This window comes from Mobula birostris, chromosome 9 (genome assembly GCF_030028105.1).
Source record: "Mobula birostris isolate sMobBir1 chromosome 9, sMobBir1.hap1, whole genome shotgun sequence".
NCBI lineage: Eukaryota > Metazoa > Chordata > Chondrichthyes > Myliobatiformes > Myliobatidae > Mobula > Mobula birostris.
Genome location: NC_092378.1, coordinates 112848853 through 112873142, shown reverse-complemented (window position 1 = coordinate 112873142; position 24290 = coordinate 112848853). Strand labels below are relative to the sequence as shown.

Genomic DNA, 24290 nt, shown 5'->3' with positions numbered 1-24290 from the left:
GAGGGTAGATTTTATCTTTTCATGTATTCTTTTTGAAAACTCAATAAAAATTATATTACAAAAAGGTAGAGCTTTTCCCTCCCTCCCAGACAAATGCTGCTGGAGTCAGGGCATTAGTTGATCTAGGGGACAAGGAGTTGGTTGCTGTCCTCTTGGTCTCGATTGGCACTGCCAGACTCTTCAAGACCTAGTTGTGATGCCACGGGTATCTGCCTTGTGCGAGGCTGGTTTTGCAGCTTGCCAGGCATGCTTGAGGGTTGCTGGAACCAGGCACAGGGCACAATCTGAGTCCTCACTGAACCACTGGTGGAGATTTTCTTTTGTGAGGGAAGCACATCATATGTAGCTCTGATGAGAGAGCTGTTTGCTTCCATCTGCCGTATGTCCTTCCAGCCGATTTTCCTCCTCTCAATGATTTCCCACCACATCCATTGCCCCTGCTTGGCCAGGGAGATAACCTTTGCACTTCCATCTGTCTCTTCTTGTTGCTGCACTTCCTGGACAGTCACCTTCCTTCGCTCTGGAACTGTGACCTTGTGCCAGGTGGGTCCACTTGCTGCCAGAGCAAAGCCGCCCCTGCCCTGTAGATTTGCCCCACAGTGTCTCTATGCCTAAGGGCTGCAGTGCATCAGCTGGGGTCCATTTCCACCCAGATGATAAAGACGGTGCAGGGTTACTGATGGTCTTGCCACGTAAGTTTTTGTGTGTCATCTGTAGAGGCACCTGTGGAACATTTGAATTTCTCTGTAAAGCCAAATAATGGAGGTTCGAGGACCCCATTGCCATAGAGACTGATGTTACTGATACACCTCGGGACACTGAGCCACTTCTTTACAAACAACTTGATGATTCGCTTGAGCTTCTTCACGGTTGTTAGTGGGACCTCATAGACAGTGAGTGGCCACATTACCCGGGATAGGAGTCCAAACTCTAAGCACCAGAGCTTCAGTTTTCCAGGGAGCATGGTCTTGGTGATATTATCCAGGCCATTGGCGATGTGTTGCTTTAGTTGCTGCACCTGCTCTTTGTCCGTGAGGCTGGCATTGTATCATCTACCCAGGCTTTTGACAAGTTGTTCAGATGCTGTTGGAATTGGGTCAACACTGATGTCTTTCAGCATTCCCTTGACTGTGGAGGTGCTTTGTGACTTGCTGGGTTTGATTTTCATTCTGGCCCATTTGATGTTTTTCTGCAGCTTTCCAAGTATTCGCTTGGTGCACGCTGCAGTAGCAGTCAGTATTGTTATATTGTCCTAACAGGGGGAAGACGAAGGCCAGCACCTGTTCTTTCACCACCTACCATCCACCTTGAAGGCCTGATAATGATCTCCATGACCAGGGGTGATATAGTACAACCTGCCATAATGCCTGCTTCCAGTCTCTGCCAGGTTGTGGTAAAATCTGCTGCTGTGAGGCACAATTGCAGGTCTTGAAGGTACAGCTTCACCAGAGTTGCAATTGGCTCTGGTATCCGGAAGAAGTCAAATGCTTCTCAGAGGAATCTGAATTATTGTCTTCACTTGTTATTCAATCTGGAATATTACATCACCTTTGAGTTGTACAACGGTAAATATTTCATTCCCAGAGGTGCTGCTGCAGCACCTTACCATTGTATCTGCACCTATCTTCTGGTGTCTCCTTGCAAGATATTGGGAAAGGGCTCCAATTTCACCAGGAGAAACAGGTGAGAAGGGAGGCAGGAGAGGAGGAGGCTGATGATGATGATGATGTTGACCACAGCACACATCCCAGAGACTGGTTCTACAGTGGATGAGTTAACTAGTTCTGTGTGTCATAGGGAAAGACATCTGTCAGTATGGCAGGAGCAGAGATATGATCCACATGCAACTTCATCCAGACTAATGTCCTGTCCAGAGTGTGCAGAGACTTTAATTTGGGAAGAAGAGTGAAGACAACAGAAACCAGATACATGTGGATTGGAGTCTGGGAGCTTGGTTTGTTGCTGGTCTGGTGGTTTGATACTGTATAATAGTGATATTTTGATTTATCTATTTATTGAGATAGTGTGTTAATAGGCCCTTCTGGCCCTTCAAGCCATGCCGCTCAGCAATACCCCTAATCCTAGTCTAATTATGGGATCATTTACAATGACCGATTAACCTACCAACTGGTATGTCTTTGGAGAGTGAGAGGAAACCAGAGCACCTGGAGGAAACCCACGTGGTCATGGGGAGAACATGTGAGCTCCTTACAAGCAGCAGTGGGAATTGAACCCAGGTTACCTGTGTTGGAGAGCGCTGTGCTCAACACTACGTTACCATGCCGAAGATTGCAACATCTTCTCCCCAGTCTTTTGAGGGTTTGCCTTGAGTGCAGGTTTAAGATATTGATGATTTTCTGAGGAGTCAACTCATCACAGCCAGTCAAGCAGCAGGTTATCATAACCAACCACCAGAATGTACCTTCACTTGGCTGTATATAAATGCCTGAAAACAGCCTATCAAAGGAAACACATATCGACTGTACCTCTTCCTGTAGATGCTGCCTGGCCTGCTGCGTCCACCAGCATTTTTTGTGTGTGTTGCTTATTCCTTATCTACTTCCATTTGCTTTGTTACAAAACAAGTTTAACATTCAAATGCATACTATTTTTGCCATATAGCATCACAGAGTCAGACAGTATAAAAACTGGCCATTCAACTCAGCATGTCTGTGCCAAACATGAAACATTCCATCTACATTAATTATCACATCCTCATCAACTTACTCTCAATTGTCCTACCACTTAATTACCAAGGACAACTTACAATGGCCAATTGACATATTAAACAGCATGTTTTTGCCATGTGTCATCAAATTTATTTTTATTTTCATTCTATTTATTTATTATTGTTTTTTATATATTTCTTATTGTAACTTCTTCTAGTAGTTTTAAAATGTATTGCACTATACAACTGCAGCAAAACAACAGATTTCACATCTGTCAGTGATAATAAAACGGATTCAGGTTTTGATTCATCGATGGAAACCCATGCCATCACAAGAAGAATGCGTTAAATCCACAGAGACATAATCCAGGGTCAGGACACAACTTGGGTTTCTGGAACTCCTGGCCAGTAGCAACAGACCATTGTGCCTTTCCTTGAATGTATAGGGTCATCACAGTTGGCATCCTTGTATCCTTGCAGTGATCACATTTGTCAACTCAACCATGGACAGTGAGGGATTCTCTTCCTTTAAAGGAAAATACTTTAATTCAACAGAACATACAATTATAAAATAATTAGATCAGTGCCATACTTGCCAATTATTACAGCAATGATTTTATATGACCGGTAACGCAATATTGATTGCTGTCTTCTGATTCTTCTCCCTTTGTTGGTTTGCTCTTGCAATGACAACTTCTAAGGGAAGGGGAGGGGAACTTCTAGGAAAGCATGTAAAATATGACATGGTGTGATGATGAGCTGAAACGTCTGCTCTGTGTTGCTCATTTCGTAGTAGCCATGCTTTATGCTTGAGTTTGAACACAGCAGGAATTGCTGAGAGAAAATTAGTTTAGAGAGCTTGCTTGTGCAGAAAGCCTGACATAACGCTGACCACATCCAGTCCTATCAAGCAGAAAGAAACATTATGCTTTTACCGATGATCATTCATCCATTCCGTCTTTTTATGCACTTTGAAATGATTATTCGGTACAGTGGCTTAAAATGGGAGTTCCATTAGGGATTTCTCATTACTGGATGCGTGTGAACTTCATTGACTTGAAATTTGAATTGTTATTGTGCTTCCAATTTATTGCATGGCAATCTTATCACTATATTTTGATATGTATACCCTTAATTGCATTAACTATGATGATGACCAACTGGCACCAATATTGAGCAACAGTGCAAAGGGCTCAAGATCTCAACCAATATTCCAACTTCCAGAGCTACTTGTGCAGAAGCCACAGTTCTTGAAGCAAGGAGACACTTATCATGAAATTCAGAGATCTTGTGTGAGCCATTCAAGTAACTGGATCAGGGATTCATTCAATTATAATTAGTATAAGCCTACCCAGTAGCATATTATAGAAAACTATGCATTGTCTGGGCCCTCTTTAATTAATGGTGTTCTTTGTCAAAGTTAAGGATTGGATTGAAAGTACGATAATTTGGCAGAAATCTTCTGAAAAATGTCTCTCCATGAGAAGGTTTGTTGCATCCTTTGTGGACAATATTCCGCTTCTTGGCTACCATGAGAGGTGAAGTTGATGATACTGAGTTGGGATATCCCCCAGTAGCCCTCATCATCCTCCTACTTCTCTTGCTCCAGCAGGTCTTCACACCCTGCACATTGGACCCAGGACCTGATGCTCTTCCTGCAGCAGTGGCTGTGTCTTTGGTTGTGTAGGTTATGCAGCAGAGCATACAGCACAAAGAAGTCGATGCAGCTGATCAGTGCATACCCTGCAACCCTTCAAACAGATGTAGTCAATGGAATCGCATTGCTTTCAGTTGTCTACTTAATATTTGAGTTATATTATAAATGGCACCCTCCTACCACTTCAACAACTGAATTAGTCTGAGAATCTAGGGAAGTGTAACACTTGTCTCCAAGGATCAACTGTTCTGGGATATTGTGATAATTGAAGATATTTGCCAATGTGGACACCCTCAGAGTGAAGGTGTTGCCAGAAAACATGGCATTGCGGGATTGACCATCAAGAAGCTCTTCCCATGACTTTCAGCAAGTCATACATTAATGAAATAGATTACAAGGTCCCGTTTATTCATGGGAGCACTAAGGCAGCCCTGAAGCCAAACAGTGTCTAACTTAATTCCAAGTAAGCCAGGTAAGGCAGCCCTGAAGCCAAACAGTGTCTAACTTAATTCCAAGTAAGCTAGCATATCTCAGCACTTTACTAAAATCAAAAGAAGAAGTGGAGAACCTTTCTGATTCCACAGCGTGCAGATATTTCAGAGACTGGGCATAGAGCTGCTGCTGCTATCTGAAAAAATCCACTGGAAAGGGAGGTAAGTCACCATGACTTAGACCTCTATGTATAGATCAATTCAAGCATGATAGCATGGCTAAAGATCATGTTATTAGATGCTATCTCTATTGTAACATCTGTAGAAAGCCTGTGGAAAAATCCCTCTAATCCTTCTCGTAATTACTTCAAATTACCTGGTATTTGACCCTCTGCCAAGGGAGAAAGGTTCTTGCAAAGAAACACCATAGAATCAGTGAAAGTCTGCACACAAGACGGACAAACAGCCAATGTGCAAAAGACAGCAAACTGTGCAAATACAAAATAATAATAATAAATAATTAAACAATAAATATCAAGAACTGAGATGAAGAGCCCTTGGAAGTGAGTCCATCGGTTGTGGGATCAGTTCAGTGTTCGGTGAGTGAAGTTGAGTCAATTCTTTAGTTCAAGAGCCTGATGGCTGAGGGGTAATAACTGTTCCTGAACCAGGTGATGTGGGTCCTGAGGCTCCTGTACCTCCTGCCTAGCCAGACTATTCTGGCCTGGGAACCACGTCTGGCTGTCCTTCCAACAGCTGCCCCTGCTCACTGACTCCCACAAGCTCTCACCCAATTCATTGGTCTCTTTAAGATTACCCATCGCATCAACCCAGCCACTTACCAACTCCAGCTGCTCTCTCTCTCAGGATCGCACCCATCTTCCATGTGTTCTGCCTTAAGCCCATTGTCCATGGACCACTCAACACATCTGCATTTCTGGAACCAAGGATGGTGGAAGGTGGTCCAGTACACATGGTTTTGCTGGTTGATAGATTCACGTTATCGTGGATCGGGTGAGCAGTACCTGGTTGACTGGGAAGGGTATGGCCTGGAAGAAAGGTCTTGGGTGCCATCGGATTTTTCTTGGATCCATCACTCATCAAGAAATTCCACTGGATCCATCTGGATTGTTGGGTGCTGACACTGGTAGGCTCCTCTCAGTCTCCACCCAGCTACCAGGAGCTACCTGCTTTCAACTCATCACCTGCAGACTAGTTAGGCCTAGCTCTCATCCACAGTCCCTTGTCCACACATCGATCAAGCCAGCCTCAAGCATTTGCTCCAGGCCTTCAATTGTTGCAATTGTATCTGTTCTCTCTTATTTTGTGGCCACTCATGGCTTGATATTTTGTAGTTTATTATTAAAGGTATCACTCACTGATATAATGGCTCTGCTGCACTGCATTTGGGTCAAGCATTCTCTATGTTTCCTGACAACTACTTCCTGTAGACTTTTCCATTCAAGAGCATTGGTGTTTCCATACCAGGCCGTGATGCAACCAGTCAGTATACTCTCCACCAGATGTCTATAGAAATTTGTCAAATTTTTCCTTTACATTCCGAGTCATCGTAAACTTCTAAGAAAATAAAGGAGCTGTTGTGCTTTCTTTATAATGACACGTGCATGCTGGACCCATATTTCACAAATTTCCCATTATATATGGCAGAGATAATAAACCTGATTCTGATTTTGAGTCTGATCCTTCCCACAATGCGGTGATCAGAAAAGTACACAATACTTGAACCCATCCTAGCTGGCATTCTGTACAATTCCAGCATAACTGCCCTGCTCTTAGCTTCTATGCCTCAGCAAAAAATAAAAAGCATCTCCAGTCCTGATGAAGGGTCTCGGCCCGAAATGTTGACTGTTTACCCTTTTCCATAGATGCTGCCAGCCCTGCTGAGTTCCTCGAGCATTTTGTGTGTGTTGCTAGGATTTCAAGCTCTTGCAGATTTTCTCTGATTTGTGAAAGTATTTCATGCGTCTTTTTAGCCAAGTTATCGACCTTCCTGTTTCATTTAAGGACCTTTAAATGTACACAAGATCCCTCTGCTCCTCCACACCATTTAATATCATGCTACTTATTATATATTCCTTGGCATGCTAAACTTCCCCAAGTGCATTCCCTTGGCCTTCTCTGTATTATCTACCATATGAATTAAAGCTTTCCTTATCACAATCAATGACACAGTCAATATTTCGATCTGAAATCTTTCTTATCATGTTCCCTACATTTAGGTCAGATTCATCAACATATTTATAAAACCAAGGGGAGAACTGCTGAATCCTGTAGAACTCCGCCATTAGTAGCCTTCAAATAAAAAAGCACGTATTAGCCGAGGGCTTCCAGCCATTGAGGCAGTTTTAAATCTTATTTGCCACTCTTCCTTTGATCCAGCAGGCTTTTTTTTCTGACTACTCTGCCATTTGGAACTTTGTTAATCTTCCTGTAGGTTATATTACATGCATTCCATCAATGACCTTCCTTGTTCTCTCCCTAAACCAGGAAACCTCTTAACTTTTCTTTAACAAGTTCATGCTGACTGTCCCTGATTAATTTGTGCCTTTCCAAATGCTGTATGTTCCTAAGGATGGAATCCCACAACAGTCCCACCACCAAGTTAAACCAACCGCCCTGTAATTACACGTTTATCTCTTCCTCCCTTTTAAAATACTGGATTAATGTCAATAATCCCCTAATCCCCCAATCCCTCTGGCACTACTCCCATGGCCAGTGCAGCTTGAAAGAATATTGTTGGAGCCTTTGCAATTTCTTTACATGCTTCTCTTAATAGCCTGGGATATATTTCATTTGTGCTTCATTTTTTTTTTCAATAATTATAAGAACATAAAAAGTAGGAGCAGGAGTCGGCCATTTGGACAGCTGAGCCTGCTCCATCATTCAAGTAGATCATGGCTGGTCTGGCCATGGACTCTGTTCCATGCTTTCCCATAAACCTTAATTCCCCCACTAGGCAAAATCTATTTAACTGTGTCTTAAATGTACTTAATGAAGTAGCATCTACTGCATCTCTTGGCAGAGAATTCTATAGATTCCAGAGAAGAGCAGTTTCTCCTCATCTCCATCCTAAATTTATTCCCCGAACGTTGAGGCTGTGTTCTCTAGTTCTAGTCTTACTTACCAGTGGAGACAACTTTGCCCCTCTTATCTCATCGATCCCTCTCATAATCGCTTAAATCCCTTAAAAATCCTTCTTTTTGCATATTTAACATTTTGCTCTGGTTCAGCTTAAATATAATGTCAGCATTACCTCCCTATTCTGAGAAGACACTATCAAAATAATCATTAAGAACCTTGCCCGCATCTTTCATCACAGCTCCCTTTTTAAGCAAGTAAAAGGGCAGGGATACTAATATAGATACAATGAAAAATTACAAATAATCTAACAATAACCTTTGATGATTTTCAGGTGAGAGCCAGTTGCAGAAGATTGAAGCGAGTAATGCCGTGTCAAGTATCATCCATCAGATAAATGCAGAAGGGAATAAAGGGCTGCTCTTGCAGAAGCAAGTCAGAGGTCAGATATTCATACTTGTATGAAATAGCAGATGCGCGGTGTGAACAAAACATGCAGATGTGGATATCTGCCCATTCAGCCCCTTAAACCTGCTCCAATAAGATCGAGCCTTCCATTTTCCTGGTGCATCCCCTCTGCAATATACTTTATACTTTATTGTCGCCAAACAATTGATACTAGAACATACAATCAGCACAGCGATATTTGATTCTGCGTTTCTCACTCCCTGTATTACAAAGCGATGGTAAACATTAAAAATTTAAATTATAAATCATAAATAGAAATAGAAAAATGGAAAGTAAGGTAGTGCAAAAAAAGCTGAGAGGCAGGTCCGGATATCTGGAGGGTACGGCCCAGATCCGGGTCAGGATCCGTTCAGCAGTCTTATCACAGTTGGAAAGAAGCTGTTCCCAAATCTGGCCATACAAGTCTTCAAGCTCGTGAGCCTTCTCCTGGAGGGAAGAGGGACGAAAAGTGCGTTGGCTGGGTGGGTCGTGTCCTTGATTATCCTGGCAGCACTGCTCTGACAGCGTGCGGTGTAAAGTGAGTCCAAGGATAGAAGATTGGTTTGTGTGATCTGCTGCACCGTGTTTACGATCTTCTGCAGCTTCTTTCGGTCTTGGACAGGACAACTTCCATACCAGGTTGTGATGCACCCTAGAAGAATGCTTTCTGCGGTGCATCTATAAAAATTAGTGAGAGTTTTAGGGGACAGGCCAAATTTCTTTAGTTTTCTCAGGAAGTAAAGGCGCTGGTGGGCCTTCTTGGCAGTGGACTCTGCTTGGTTGGACTAAGTCAGGTCATTTGTGATATTGACCCCGAGGAACTTAAAGCTTTTGACCTGTTCCACTTGCACGCCACCGATGTAAATTGGGTCGTGTGGTCCGCTACTCCTTCTGAAGTCAACAACTAATTCCTTTGTCTTGCTGACATTGAGGGATAGGTTATTGTCTTCGCGCCATGCCACCAGGTTCTTAATTTCCTATTAATTTGCCAGTGTAATGTAGCTGATGAATAATGTTTTGACAGAAGTGCCATTTTCTCCTTGCCTTTGTATTCTATGTCCTGGATAATGAAAGCAAGTATCCTGTATATCATCTCAATCACTTTATCTACCTATCCTGAATTATATACAATACAATTCTTATGTTTCTCAGTAGTTTCTTGGGTTCTAATATCCATCGCACATTTCCTAGCTTTACTAGTTCTTTCAAATTGTGACCACTTACACTTCTATCTGTTATTTCTCTGTCCGTCTTACTTTCATTTTGCAGCTGAAAAATAGACTCCCCATTGTCCGTCACACCAAACACTTGTGCAATCTATAAATTTACCAGTCACACCTCCCACATGCATATCCACATCATTTATATACAAGCTGCAAAAGGCTCAGCACTGATCCCTGTGGTGCTGTACTGATCACAGGCTGTAAAAACAGCCCTCGATCAATTGTAGTTCCAACTTATTAAATTGCCCTGGATCCCATGGACTAGAATATTTTTGAACCAGTCTCCCATGTGGGACCTTGTCATAAATTCTACTGACATCCTCATAATCTGTTTTAACAGTACTTTCCTTAGTGGAGCCATGTGGACTATCGCTGATGAATTCCTTACCTCTCCAAATTGCAAATTGGTCCTGCTCCAATGGAAACGTTTCCCATATTTCCCTACTCCTGAGTTAGATGCACCAGTCTTTAAGTCCCTAGCTTATCCCCTCTTGAATAAATATATTACATTTGCTGCACCCTGCTAATAGATTTCTGAATGGTCCATGAACCCATGAAGACTACCTTATTATTTGTTTTTTTTAGAGCCAGAATCAGGTTTAATATCACGGGAACAACAGGAATTCTGCAGATGCTGGAAATTCAAGCAACACACATCAAAGTTGCTGCTGAACGCAGCAGGCCAGGCAGCATCTCTAGGAAGAGGTACAGTCGATGTTTCAGGCTGAGACCCCTCGGGCCAGTACTAACTGAAGGAAGAGTTAGTAAGAGATTTGAAAGTGGGAGGGGGAGGGGGAGATCCAAAATTATAGGAGAAGACTGGAGGAGGAGGGATGGAGCCAAGCGCTGGACAGGTGATTGGCAAAGGGGATATGACAGGATCATGGGACAGGAGGTCCGGGGAGAAAGACGGGGGTGGTGGGGGGAACCAGAGGATGGGCAAGGGGTATAGTCAGAGGGACAGAGGGAGAAAAAGGAGAGTGAGAGAAAGAATGTGTGTATAAAAATAAATAACGGATGGGGTACGAGGGGGAGGTGGGGCATTAGCAGAAGTTAGAGAAGTCGATGTTCATGCCATCAGGTTGGAGGCTACCCAGACGGAATATAAGGTGTTGTTCCTCCAACCTGAGTGTGGCTTCATCTTTACAGTAGTGGAGGCCGTGGATAGACATGTCAGAATGGGAATGGGACGTGGAACTAAAATGTGTGGCCACTGTGAGATCCTGCTTTCTCTGGCGGACAGAACGTAGGTGTTCAGCAAAGCGGTCTCCCAGTCTGCGTCAGGTCTCGCCGATATATAGAAGGCCACATCGGGAGCACTGGACGCAGTATATCACCCCAGTCGACACACAGGTGAAGTGTTGCCTCACCTGGAAGGACTGTCTGGGGCCCTAAATGGTGGTAAGGGAGGAAGTGTAAGGGCATGTGTAGCACTTGTTCTGCTTACAAGGATAAGTGCCAGGAGGGAGATCAGTGGGGAGGGATGGGGGGGACGAATGGACAAGGGAGTTGCGTAGGGAGAGATCCCTGCGGAAAGCGGGGGGGGGAGGGAAAGAGGTGCTTAATGGTGGGATCCCGTTGGAGGTGGCGGAAGTTACGGAGAATAATATGTTGGACCCGGAGGCTGGTGGGGTGGTAGGTGAGGACCAGGGGAACCCTATTCCTAGTGGGGTAGCGGGAGGATGGAGTGAGAGCAGATGTGCATGAAATCAGGGAGATGCGTTTGAGAGCAGAGTTGATAGTGGAGGAAGGGAAGCCCCTTTCTTTAAAAAAAGAGGACATATCCCTCATCCTGGAATGAAAAGCCTCATCCTGAGAACAGATGCGGCGGAGAAGGAAGAATTGTGAGAAGGGGATGGCATTTTTGCAAGAGACAGGGTGAGAAGAGGAATAGTCCAGATAGCTGTGAGAGTCAGTAGACATCAGTGGATAAGCTGTCTCCAGAGACAGAGACAGAAAGATCTAGAAAGGGGAGGGCGCTGCTTCCCGCACACATGCTGAGCTCGTTGACTTTATTAACTTTGCCTCCAACTTTCACCCTGCCCTCAAGTTTACCTGGTCCATTTCTGACACAGCCCTCCCCTTTCTAGATCTTTCTGTCTCTGTCTCTGGAGACAGCTTATCCACTGATGTCTACTATAAGCCTACTGACTCTCACAGCTATCTGGACTATTCCTCTTCTCACCCTGTCTCTTGCAAAAATGCCATCCCCTTCTCGCAATTCCTCCATCTCCGCCGCATCTGCTCTCAGGATGAGGCTTTTCATTCCAGGATGAGGGAGGTGTCCTCCTTTTTTAAAGAAAGGGGCTTCCCTTCCTCCACTATCAACTCTGCTCTCAAACGCATCTCCCCCATTTCACGCACATCTGCTCTCACTCCATCCTCCTGCCACCCCACTAGGAACAGGGTTCCCCTGGTCCTCACCTACCACCCCACCAGCCGCCAGGTCCAACATATTATTCTCCATAACTTCCACCACCTCCAATGGGATCCCACCACTAAGCACATCTTTCCCTTCCCCCAACTCTGCTTTCTGCAGGGATCACTCCCTACGTGACTCCCTTGTCCATTCGTCCCCCCATCCCTCCCCACTGATCTCTCTCCTGGCACTTATCCTTGTAAGCAGAACAAGTGCTACACATGCCCTTACACTTCCTCCCTTACCACCATTCAGGGCCCCAAACAGTCCTTCCAGGTGAGGTGACACTTCACCTCTGAGTCGGCTGGGGTGATGTACTGCGTCCAGTGCTCCCGATGTGGCCTTCTATATATTGGCGAGACCCGTCGCAGACTGGGAGACTGCTTTGCTGAACACCTACGCTCTGTCCGCCAGAGAAAGCAGGATCTCCCAGTGGCCACACATTTCAATTCCACATCCCATTCCCATTCTGACATGTCTATCCACGGCCTCCTGTACTGTAAAGATGAAGCCACACTCAGGTTGGAGGAACAACACCTTATATTCTGTCTGGGTAGCCTCCAACCTGATGGCATGAACATTGACTTCTCTAACTTATGCTAATGCCCCACCTCCCCCTCGTACCCCGTCCGCTATTTATTTTTATACACACATTCTTTCTCTCACTCTCCTTTTTCTCCCTCTGTCCCTCTGAATATACCTCTTGCCCATCCTCTGGTTCCCCCCCCCCTGCCGTCTTTCTCCCCGGACCTCCTGTCCCATGATCCTCTCATATCCCCTTTGCCAATCACCTGTCCAGCTCTTGGCTCCATCCCTCCCCCTCCTGTCTTCTCCTATCATTTTGGATCTCCCCCTCCCCCTCCCCCTCCCACTTTCAAATCTCTTACTATCTCTTCCTTCAGTTAGTCCTGACAAAGGGTCTCGGCCCGAAATGTCGACTGTACCTCTTCCTAGAGATGCTGCCTGGCCTGCTGCGTTCACCAGCAACTTTGATGTGTGTTGCTTTAATATCACGGGCATATGTTGTGAAATTTGTTAACTTTATGGTAGCAGTACAATGAAATACATGAAAGATAAATATAGAGAAAAAAACTGAATTACAGTAAGTATACATGTGTCTTTTAAATAGTTAAGTTAAAATAAGTAGGTCAAAAAAAATTAGTGAGGTAGTGTTCATGGGTTCAATGTCCATTTAGAAATCAGATGACAGAGGGGAAGAAGCTGTTCCTGAATCATTGAGTATATGCCTTTAGGCATCTGTACCTCCTTCCTGACAGGAACAAAGAGAAGAGGGCATGTCTTGGGTGGTGGGGGTCTTTTATGATGGATTCTACCTTCCTATGGCACTGCTCCTTGATGTTGTCTTGGATACTATGAAGGCTAATACCCATGACTAAGCTGACTAATCTTACAAGTTTGTGCAACTTACTTCGATCTTGTGGAGTAGCTCCCCCAACCCCATACCAAATGGTGAGCAGCCAGTCAGAATGCTTCCAAAGTATATTTGTAGAAGTTTTTGAGTGTTTTAGTTGACAAACCAAACCTCCTCAAACTCCTAATAAAATATAGCCACTGACTTGCCTTCTTCATACCTGCATTGATACGTTGCATCCAGGTTACGTCCTCAGAGAGCTTGACACCCAGGAACTTGAAATTGCTCACTCTCTCCACTTCTGATCCCTGTATGAGGATTGGTTGGTGTTCCCTCATCTTACTCTTTCTGATGTCTGCAATCAGCTCTTTGGTCTTGCTGATGTTGAGTGCAAGTTTGCAACACCACTCAACTAACTGGTATATCTCGCTCCTCTATGCCCTTTTGTCACCATCTGAAATTCTGCCAACCATGGTTGTATCATCAGCAAATCTACAGATGGCATTTGAGCTATGGCCAGCTGCACTGTTATGGGAGTAGAGAGAGTAGAGCAGTGGGCTAAGCACACATCCCTATGGTGCGCCAGTGCCGATTGTAGAGAGGTGGAGATGTTATTTCCAATCCACACAGATTGTGGTCTGCACTTCATTACTATTTTCATAATTTATAGTAATTTTATATCTTTGCACGGTACTGCAGCAGAAAGCAACAAATTTCACATTATATTTTGATTCTGATCCTAACTCATCTAACATCTCTTCTTTGCCTAGAGATTTGAGAACTTCTTGCAGTGCCCCAACAATCACATCCCTTACCTTCCACAGCAGTCTTGTATATATTTCATCATGCCTTGTTAATTTGTACAACTTTAAGCCCAATAACACACCTAATATCTACTCATTTTTAATTGTAATTTGATCAATAATTCCACCATGCCCCTCCCTGAATTCTCCACCTATCACGTCCTGTTCCATAGCAAATACAAATCAAAAGCATTCATTTAAGACTTCGTCTATATCTCCATCTCCACACGCAGATAGCCAGTGTGCTCCCTAATAGGTCGTACCATTATTGCCCTTAATAATCTTGTAACATACTTTTCTATTTTCTTGAATCTTGTCCAATAGTGCTATTTCATCTCCTTCTTTACCGTGCTAATTATTTTAAGTACTTCCCTACACATTCTATACTCCTGTCGAGATTCACTAGTTTTCAGTTCTTTAAACTTGCCATATATCAACTTTGTTTTCTTAATTTTCCTTCTGATATTTAACCATATGTACCCCTGTAACTGTGCATCTACTGTGTTGCCCGCTCCGTGTCAACTCTCCTCCACAGCTCTAGCAAGCCTCTTGGGAGGGATGTGGGATTTTTTCTGGTCCAGATGCAACTTGTCCATGTTATACACTCCCCATTTTCCCAGAAACAATCCTAGTGATTACATCCAATGCCCTCTGTCCTGTAACATCTCTTTAGTCACATATTCATCTGACCTATTTTCCTATTGCTATGTCCATTGGCATTAGAGGTCATCTAGAGATTATAACCTTAGGACCTGTCTTTTAATCTGCTCCCTAGCTCCATAAATTCAAGTTGAAAGACCTCTCCCAACATTTTACCTATGTTGTTGGTATCGTTGTGAACATTGACTTCTGAGTGTTTACCCTCCCCGGTTAGGATACCTTGTAATAGTTCAGTGACATTTTTATTGCTTGCATCTGAGTGGGACACACCATCTTAGATTCACATCTAGGACCACAGAAGGATCAGTCCAATCTGATAGCAGCCATATTACCAATGGGTGCTATCACAGGGTATAAATCTGCTTCTTATATGTTATTGTACAATCTCAACCAAGGAATAATAAGAAAGTTGATGATGTGGGAAATGGATTTGGAACCGGGGACTGTTCTGAAATGAAAGTTGGGATTTTCCTGAGAGCAGTAAAAATCAGATAAAATTCAAACATACTAGACTGCCTAAACATGATGTAGGTACAAGACGCTCCATTCCTCTTAATGGGTTTGAAGGACTTTTACTTGCTTATTTATCCCCTCCTTTACACCGATGCATTGTTAAACAACAACATCAATGAATATGATGCAGCAATGGCAACAGTTGTCCAGATGACTGAAAATAAACTGTGTGGTGTCAATCTTTTCATTCATGCTCCACAAAAACAAAAATCTCATTGCTTTCATTTAATCTTACCTTGTTAGCATAGTTGTCCACTTGCTTTCCTGTGGCCTTTCCTAACTTCCCTTTCAAAGTTTTAATGATGCTGAATGTGCCTTGTGGTAGCATCCTGGGAGTAAATAAGCTTCTCACAATTTCCCTATTGAACATATTAAGTGAATGGCTTCTGGTTATGGCTTATAATTTTGAACACACCACAATGGAAATATCATCTATTTAATTATCTATCAAACCCTTGCGAAATTTTAGTTCATCATCTCCCACTTTGAAGCAGATGATCCCAACCTGTTCGTTCTTCAACAGCAGTACAAAGAGTAATGAGTTGGAGTCTAGAATCAGAATGACCTCTCTGGCAGTTAGCTTCCAAATCTTTCAAGACAGGAGTTGACTCTACAGCCCTTGAGCCTCCTGTGACATTCAACAAAATCAGGGCTAAGGATCTCCATCAAGTCCATCCATTTATTAATTCCCTCTGTGCCCAAATAGTTATTCATCTCAGCCTTAAATATATTTATTAACCAAGTACCTACTGCACCATGACATGGAAAATTGCAAAGGTTCAGTTACCCCAGTCATCTTCAGTGGTTCCTGCTTATTTTGAGACTTGCATCTTTTAACTCCAGGTAATGTCTCTCAGTCTCTACCTTGTCAGACCATTGAAATGATCACCTCTTATTCCCCTAACCATCAGAGTCCATGGATCTATCCCACTGGCTTTCTTCTCAAGGGGCAATGCTCTCTTGGAATTAATCGAACAAACCTTCATCCCACTTCTGTAAGGCAAACACATCCTCCCTTAGGGAAGAAGACCAAAATTCTACAATATGTTTCTACTATGAGTCTGCTTAAGTGCAGATCTTGCACTTAAGCTAACCTCTGCAGGAGTAAGGTGACAGCACATGAGTCACATCTTCCCACCAATTCTTCTTAGCTTTTGCTGAGACCTTTCTCAGGATGTGTTGGTCCATGTGTGAAAAGGGTTCCCATTTCTGTGTCTGTGAAACTGAGTTACAGTATAGCTGAGACTGTGAAGCAGCTTACCCATATCTCTATTCCTGTGTCTGTCTCTGGAGCTCCCCAAGCTGTGCAACAATGTGTCTATCAGTGGTCAGCCTCAGGGATCAATTTGTTTTAACATGATGTGAATTTGCCCTTTTGGTACTGGCGCATTGGATTCTGGAAATTATTCGCAGTTTGAAGTGTGCTAATGAGTAAAAATATTGCAATTAACACTCCTTATAAGCTCAAGTCCTTGTATAGAGTGAACGCACAGAAAATCACTTAGTGATGACATCTGAGGTAAAGTATTTTGAGTCTCCAGAATAGCCGTACTGTAGTATCTATTGTAAGTGAGTTCTCTGGTGAAATGGAGCCTGACTGGCTGGCTCCATTTTGTTGACACTGAGTTTAATATGTTGCCATTATATTTGCTGATACTTGATACCAAACAAAACACATTTTAATTTGATTCTGATTACTCACAATAATTTGACTGAATAATGAATTTTAATTTGATTTTTCTTCGTATATGGCATCTGCAGACCTTTGTCAGGGTGTACTCATAAATATTGTCCACGCCACACATTTTCAAACTTCTTCCCACATGAAGGAGTGCTGCAATTTCATCCCTGCAATTAATGAGATCTTTGTGAGGCATCGGCACAGAATAACCTTTACAGCAGCCAAATGACGACTGACAGCCATGAATCTTTTATAACCCCCAGAAGTTAGATTAATGTTTAGATTACAGCAGATTTAAATGTGAAATATTGATCAGATTAAACATAAAGCAAAGGAACTGGTACAGAAAATGAAAGACTGCGAATTGCTCACTATTATTGATGAGCCTTGGCTGCTACCTTATTCATTTTTATTACCTGCATTCTCATTGAGTTTGAATCAATGCAGCAGAGGGTAACCACAGGTTAAATAGAAATAATTTATTCAGTCTTAGTGAATGGGAAGGGGGGACAAAAACTGAAATTATGACTGAAATGTCCATAAGTTTGGCTTTCATTTTTTATTTTAACAGTGGCTTGCCTGCTCTCCATTTGACATGTTAACATTTGAACAGTTTTATTTGGTAATTGCTTAGCCAAGCTGGTGCAGCAGGCAGCTTCTGGGAGCCAAGGCTTACTGAGCACAACTCAAACCTCACCACAAGTATTCATGCTTTTCCTGTCCCAGTTGGGACTGCAGGCTCTGATGTTTGTAACAGCACAACAGTGTAGGAATATATTAGGGCCAGCTCCGCTTTCCAGAACTGTGTCTCATGCTGCTAATACATGGAGCAGCATCAGAAGTCTTCTGCCTGACTCTAAGCAGCATTCTGACTTAAAAATGAAATGAGTCCAGTGGAGGGAACGGTGTAACCAGAAAGGAATAAAGACGTTATCATATTTTTTACTCCTATTCCCTTGTCATGTCCAAACCATACTTAGTATTTTTACTGTTTTACCTTGCTATTAATTCATAATGAAGTTTCATTTAGAAAATTGCTCATTTAGTAGTTTTTGATAAAGTAAATTGCTATTTTAACAATGGATCTGGTATTTATTTAATCTATGAGAGATCTTTGTTAAATACCTGAAGAGTCTTCTGACAAACAAGAGACACCATGCAACATGTAAAAATATTGGAAAGACAAATAGATCACTGATTGATGCAGTGACCTGATATGCTTAAATGTAGGTTACTCAGTGTTGCTATGGAATGAGATTTCTGCTACATCTTGAGGTAATAATAGACTTGAGGCAGAACACTTGTTTCTCGAAGAAGAACACTAATTCTCTACCTATGCAAGCATCTAGCGAAGGGATATGTTGACAATTCTTGCCCATGTACCCTCTTGATATATAACACTTTAAAACTAGCTTATGGAATAGGAAAGTATGGGGGGATGTGAGAGACATAATCTTTACACAAAGTGGTGGGTGCATGGAACGCATGCCAGGGGTGGTGGTAGAGGCAGGTACCATAGGGGGCATTTCTTAAAAAAACTCTTAGACATGCACATGGATCAAGTCTCGTTTACCAATTACCCTTGGATTTCCTGATCTAACATGGTTTCCAACTAAGCAATGGCTCAACTTTAAAATTCTCAACCTGATTTCAATTTTCTTCATGGCCTCATTTGTCCCTGCAATCACCTCCAGCTCAGAATCCTAAAGAATCTGTGCTCCTCCAAGTTTAGCTTTAACAGTAAACTTCCTCTGTTGGCTCAAACTCAGGAATTTCATCCCAATTCTCTCAGCTGTTATTTCTATTTTTCTTTTGGTTATCTGTGCCCAGGTATCCATTGTTTTATAGGTATGCTGAAGTGTTTTTGCATCTTTAGTAACTCTTTATAAAAAGATTCTGTGCTGTCAGAACTATGCAGTGTTAATTAAATGCAAGTGTAAATGAATGGGATCCTGTTATTGCCTACTTGTTTTCAACGAATTGGTTACATTTAGCGAGACACTGAATTTGAGACCTGCAAGATTTCCTAATTATCAAGTACTTGGCACAGCTAATCGACATTTAAAATTTAAAATGATACAGGCTGTAATTTAACCTGGGTGGTAGTGTAACTGTAACATGATAGCAGGCAGCTTTCCTTGTGTGCCATGCCTATTATTTAGTTTCATTGACTTCAATGGATCCAAGCATGAGGAGGAGTGTATGACAAGCACCTTCATTATTACTGACCAAACATCAGGTATACTCTCCAACAATTAATAAAGTGTTTTCATACTTCATTAAAATGATTGGTCTGTTGATCATAAAACTATAAACTTTTTGTTTCTGAGTTCACTCAGGGACTCATGTTTGATTCTGATGTCCATTCCTTTTCATGCACACCATGTTCAGAGATGTCAGAAGCATTATTGTAGGTTCATACTTAAAATATCCTCCTTACTAAGCCAACCAAGAAAAGGCATGTTTACTCTTTTCAAAAAGCCTGTTTTTACTCTAGTATATAACCCTCTTATTTAAAAAGAGCTAATGCTGGGGTATTGCTTCAACTTTAGAAGTTATAATGAAGAAGAAGAAAGCAAAGGCACACTGTATAAATTAGACCTTTTCTTTTTCCAACTGCTATTACAGGACCAGGTTATGGTGCCAATACACAACACCTGCGAACACATCCTGGAAACTTCAAAAAAGGAAGTAATCTGCCTCCCAGGATAAGAGATGCAAATTCACGTAGCAGACCCAAAAAGTGATCACAAGTGGGAAGCACTTGTGCAATATAATGGCTGATTTGTGAAATAAGATGCAAGGATTCAGGAGAAACCTCAAACAAATTAAAGCCAGCAATGTGATATCACCTGATCTTATGCTGAATTCCAAATGAATTAATTTGCTAGATTTTTTGATTAAAGTATACTGAGACATTAATTTCTGCATTTTACAATCCACGGTGCAAATGAATTCATGTAGCATTACTGAAGTTGAGTGAGCTAGACAGTTGAAAAAGAATGCGAGCATGGATGGACTACAAGAAGAGCATGAATTCTAAACTGCTTATGGTGCAATTCCTTTGAGAGCCATTGACGAATGCACAGATCTTTGGTACTGTAAGAACTGAATTAACTTTGTAGGCATTTGAGTCAAAAATGTCATTGGCAGATATTAGAATTTACAAATATCTTGTAACAAAATTATAAACAACTTGTTATTTCAAGTTACAATTAGTTAAAAATTTTGAATAAAAAACTACCGACAGCATTTTTGTTCTGCTTCATAAAAATAAGAAGTTTTGTTATTTCCTATAGTGTCTTACATTAGACTAACAAATGGTGAGTTAATATTTATTTCACATGAAATAATCAGTTTTATGAATTGTACTCCAATCGATACAATTGATGATGCAAAACAGTGTATGAATAATAATTAATGATGGGAGAGCTGTGAAATAACAGTATGATAACTGAAATAACAACTGTGCGAAAACTCCGCACATATAACCAATGCATGGCCCATTTAAAAACAGATGCCACTAAAATTTACAGATTCATTGCTTAGGAATTGGATCAATTTGTGCACATTGGAGCTATTTTCCACATGACGATTATTTCCAGGTTGCTAAGCACCCATCAGGAAATTGGCCCAGACCCCACCATGCATGATTTAACGTCAGTTGTGCAGCTAATTATGTTATCACGTGTATTGTGGCCATTTTTTAAATTGCTGAACTATATTGGTTTTTAAAGATGAAGCCTATCACCTTTGTTTATTAATCACAAGAGAATTTGCACCAAACCCCATAGCAGATTGATGGTGATGTGAATTAATGCGTCTTTGATGTGACCTCTGTCTTAACTGCAGTATAATCTTCCCCCAGACTCAATTTTCCAATGGTAAGTGCAAAAGCACATACATCACTTTACATTCCCATAATGACTCCAGCATCTCTATGCTGTGCCATTCATTACAGCCACTGCAATGTCTGCCAGAATCACTCTGTGTGGGACCTCTCACGGTCTGGGATTAGAGTTGGGCAAGATGGGTGGACACACACGTTGTGAGATACAGGGTGATGAATATGGTAAACATTACAGTACTTTGCTTTGAACTCTTCACTCTTGGACATTCTCTCATCTCCATCACAGCCCTTACTGTAGCTGGAAGGTACAGTCATAAGGAGAATTCATTACAATCTGACCATCTGCCAGCATCTAGAACTCCAGTGATCTGATAGCTGCAACTTCTGACAGGAACTGCACATGATTTTAGCCTAAGTTGCCATAATATGACTTTTAACATTCTTTCACCCCAATTAACAAATATTTTCAGGAGATCCAACTGGGCATTAGTGATATTTGCAGCATTTGTTAAGTGCATGAAAAGAGGGTGAATTCCATTTTCCAGGGATATAACATCCTGTGCTGTGGTACTGCTAGATGGTAAGCGGTTTTGTAAATTGAAAGCATTGTAAAATATGTGATTTATTTTTAATTGGCCAAGTTTCAATGCAGGGTTTTGCCACTTAAGTGAATAATCTCTTCAAAATGTTTTTATTTTATAACACCAATGAATGTTATGAGCGATCATTTTAAAAAGAGCACTTCCACTCAATTACCAGCAAGAAACACTTTGATATATTTTTGCTTTTCCAAAGAGGTGATAAAGAAAAAGCTTGGATCTCTTTCGTATCTTATCATGTCTCTCAGAAGCAACTGCCAAGTTTTTGCTCATATTTTACTAAATGATCTATAACATGCTTTGGATGAGTCATTAAACTTTTAGTTGGAAGCAAAAGGACTTGCAACTCTGTGCAAAGAGGAGAATGTAGTTCAACTTGATTTATTAACAAATATTTATTCTAATCAATATAATGTTAAAACCATGGTTTATCTGATCATTAGTTCGTTTTTTTGTGGATCTTTGCCATTCCCATATTGGTTTTCTTATTTCCTTTATTGCAAAGTTAAACACATTTCAAGAACAATTCTAACAGCTTTTAAGTGTTTTCTGAGGTTAGAAGAGGTGCTGTAAAAATTTATGTTTTATTTTATGAGCAATTTTTGATTTAATTTGATTTAGTCCCCAAAGGATAAAACACTCCATATATGGTCCAGGGAATATGACATTTCAGTGATGAATTTATATTCTGCTAATCCTATGGTGGAAAATTTATGGTACGCACCTCCCCTAGAGATGCTCCACGGTAATGGTGGTGCACACACAAACTCTTTCTCCTCCAATATCAATCAATTCAGAACAGTTTCATATACGTTGCTCATTTTCAACTCATTGTTACTGCTAGAACCATCTGTCTCACCAAGTCATTGAAATAGAGTGCCAATGAAATATTTGTCTTGAGGTGTTGTGGGTTGTAGAAAACATGATAGTTAGCTTGCAAATAGTAATCTGCCGCAAGCAGTGAAAAAAAAAACAAGCTGCTAGAGGAACATTGCAGGGCAGGCAGCATCTGTGGAGAGAAATGGACAGTCACTGTTTCAGGGCGAGACCCTTCAGATGGACTGAAAGATAGAGGGGAGATAGCCAGCAATACTGGGTATTGCACAGTATACCTCTACAGATGCTGCTTTCCTCTAGAATTGCCTTCTGTATTGCACTACATTTCAAAAATAGTTTTATCAGTTTATACATGCTTAAGGATTTCCTTAGGTCAAGAGAGGTGATAGAAATCATTTTCAAACATTTTTGCAAATAGCATAATTGAACAAATAGGATTTAAGATACAACATAATCTTAAGAAAAATAAATCTTATTGCAAAATAATTTTTCTTCTACATTTTGCAATTCTATTTCTACTGGCTGCATCACAGCCTAGTATGGAAAGACTGATGCCCTTGAACAGAAAATTCTACAGAAAGTAGAGGACATGACCCAGTCTATCATGGGTAAAGCCCTTCCCACCAATGAGTACATCTGCGTGTAATGCTGTGGCAGGAAAGTAGCATCCATTATCAGGGACTCCATCACCCAGGACATGCTCTCCTATTGCAGCTACCATTAGGAAGAAGGTGCAGAAGCCTCAGGACTCACACCACCTGGTTCAGGAACAGTATCACCCCTCAACCATCAGGTTCTTGAACCAAAGGGGGATAACTTCACTCTATTTCACTTGCCTCATCATTGAAATGTTCCCACAACCAATGAATTCACTTTCAAAGACTCTACATCTCAAGTTCTTGCTTATTTATTTTATTATTATTATTATTATTATTATTATTATTTATTTTGTACTTGCACAGTCTGTTGTCTTCTGTTCTCTGGTTGAATGCGCAAGTTGGGTGGTCTTTCATTGATTCAGTTATGGTTATTATGCTATTTATTTATTGAGTGCACCTACAAGAAAATGAATCCTAGGGTTGTATATGGGGAGATGAATATATACTGATAATAAATTTACTTTGAACTTTGAAATTTCCTCCTCCTTTCTCTCATCTAGCATTTGACGCCTTCCTCCTTTGATCACATCTTGCATTAATTATTGCTACAGTATCTATTCAAATCATTGCTATGGTTCTCACGGCTTCCTATAATATTCTTGTCCATCTCACCATGCAGTAAATAAAATTGTTCCACTCTTTGCTCTCCATACTTCTCCTGGGAAGTGATCTCATTCTAATTTCTCTGATTACCACCTCTGCTGACCCTGCCTCTTGATCAATAACCACCATCTGTGTTTTTGTATGTCTCCCCTGCTGTGCATTCACTCTGCAAGGGCCCTGCCATTCACGATATTATTGCGATTCTAGCATTCAAAAAAGATAACTTTTTGATAACAGTTCCTATCCCCTTATTGAAGCCAATCACATGCCAATCTCTTTATCAACAGCCTGATTCATATATTCTCGAAATAAAAGTGCCCTTTCTCCAAAAAAGTCTTTCTCCTTATTCTATCAACATCCTCTCCTTTGAGAATTTCACTTCCATGCATCATCCATGTCTCTTACTTACTGATTAATTGTACTCTCCCCCACCTTTAATAGGAAGATGTCCTTTCACTCTCTCTATGGCATTATATCCACGCAACCTCTCATGTTTCTCATCTTGAGTAAGTTTTTTACTCATCTCAGTCTGATATCACATCCCTTTTGTCTTTCTTCATTTTCACTCTTCAAGTAAAATCCCCTATTCCTAATCTCAGCCTTGCTTTCAACCATCATCCGTTAGTGATCATAGTACTTGGCCCGAGTACTAAGTTCAGGCTTTAAGTTTGAAGTCCGGTGTTCAAGTCCTTGATCAAGCTTAGAAATCTAAAGACCTAACTCTTTGTTTTACATGCTCTGATCAATCTGATCTCACTTAAGGTTTGTC

The 24290-nt window shown here is 41.5% G+C and overlaps 1 protein-coding gene across 3 annotated transcripts in view; it reads left to right on the top strand.

The window, feature by feature from the left end:
* Positions 1 to 20211, top strand: part of LOC140202973 (kinesin-like protein KIF19) — a 170880-nt gene extending 150669 nt beyond the window's left edge. For all 3 annotated transcript variants that reach the window (XM_072268623.1, XM_072268622.1, XM_072268624.1), the window contains exons 19-20: positions 8190 to 8297; positions 19602 to 20211. In XM_072268623.1, coding sequence (XP_072124724.1) covers positions 8190 to 8297; positions 19602 to 19720 — 227 coding nt within the window. In that variant the 3' untranslated portion in view covers positions 19721 to 20211. The remainder of the gene's footprint in view (positions 1 to 8189; positions 8298 to 19601) is intronic.
* The last annotated feature ends 4079 nt before the right edge of the window (positions 20212 to 24290 follow it).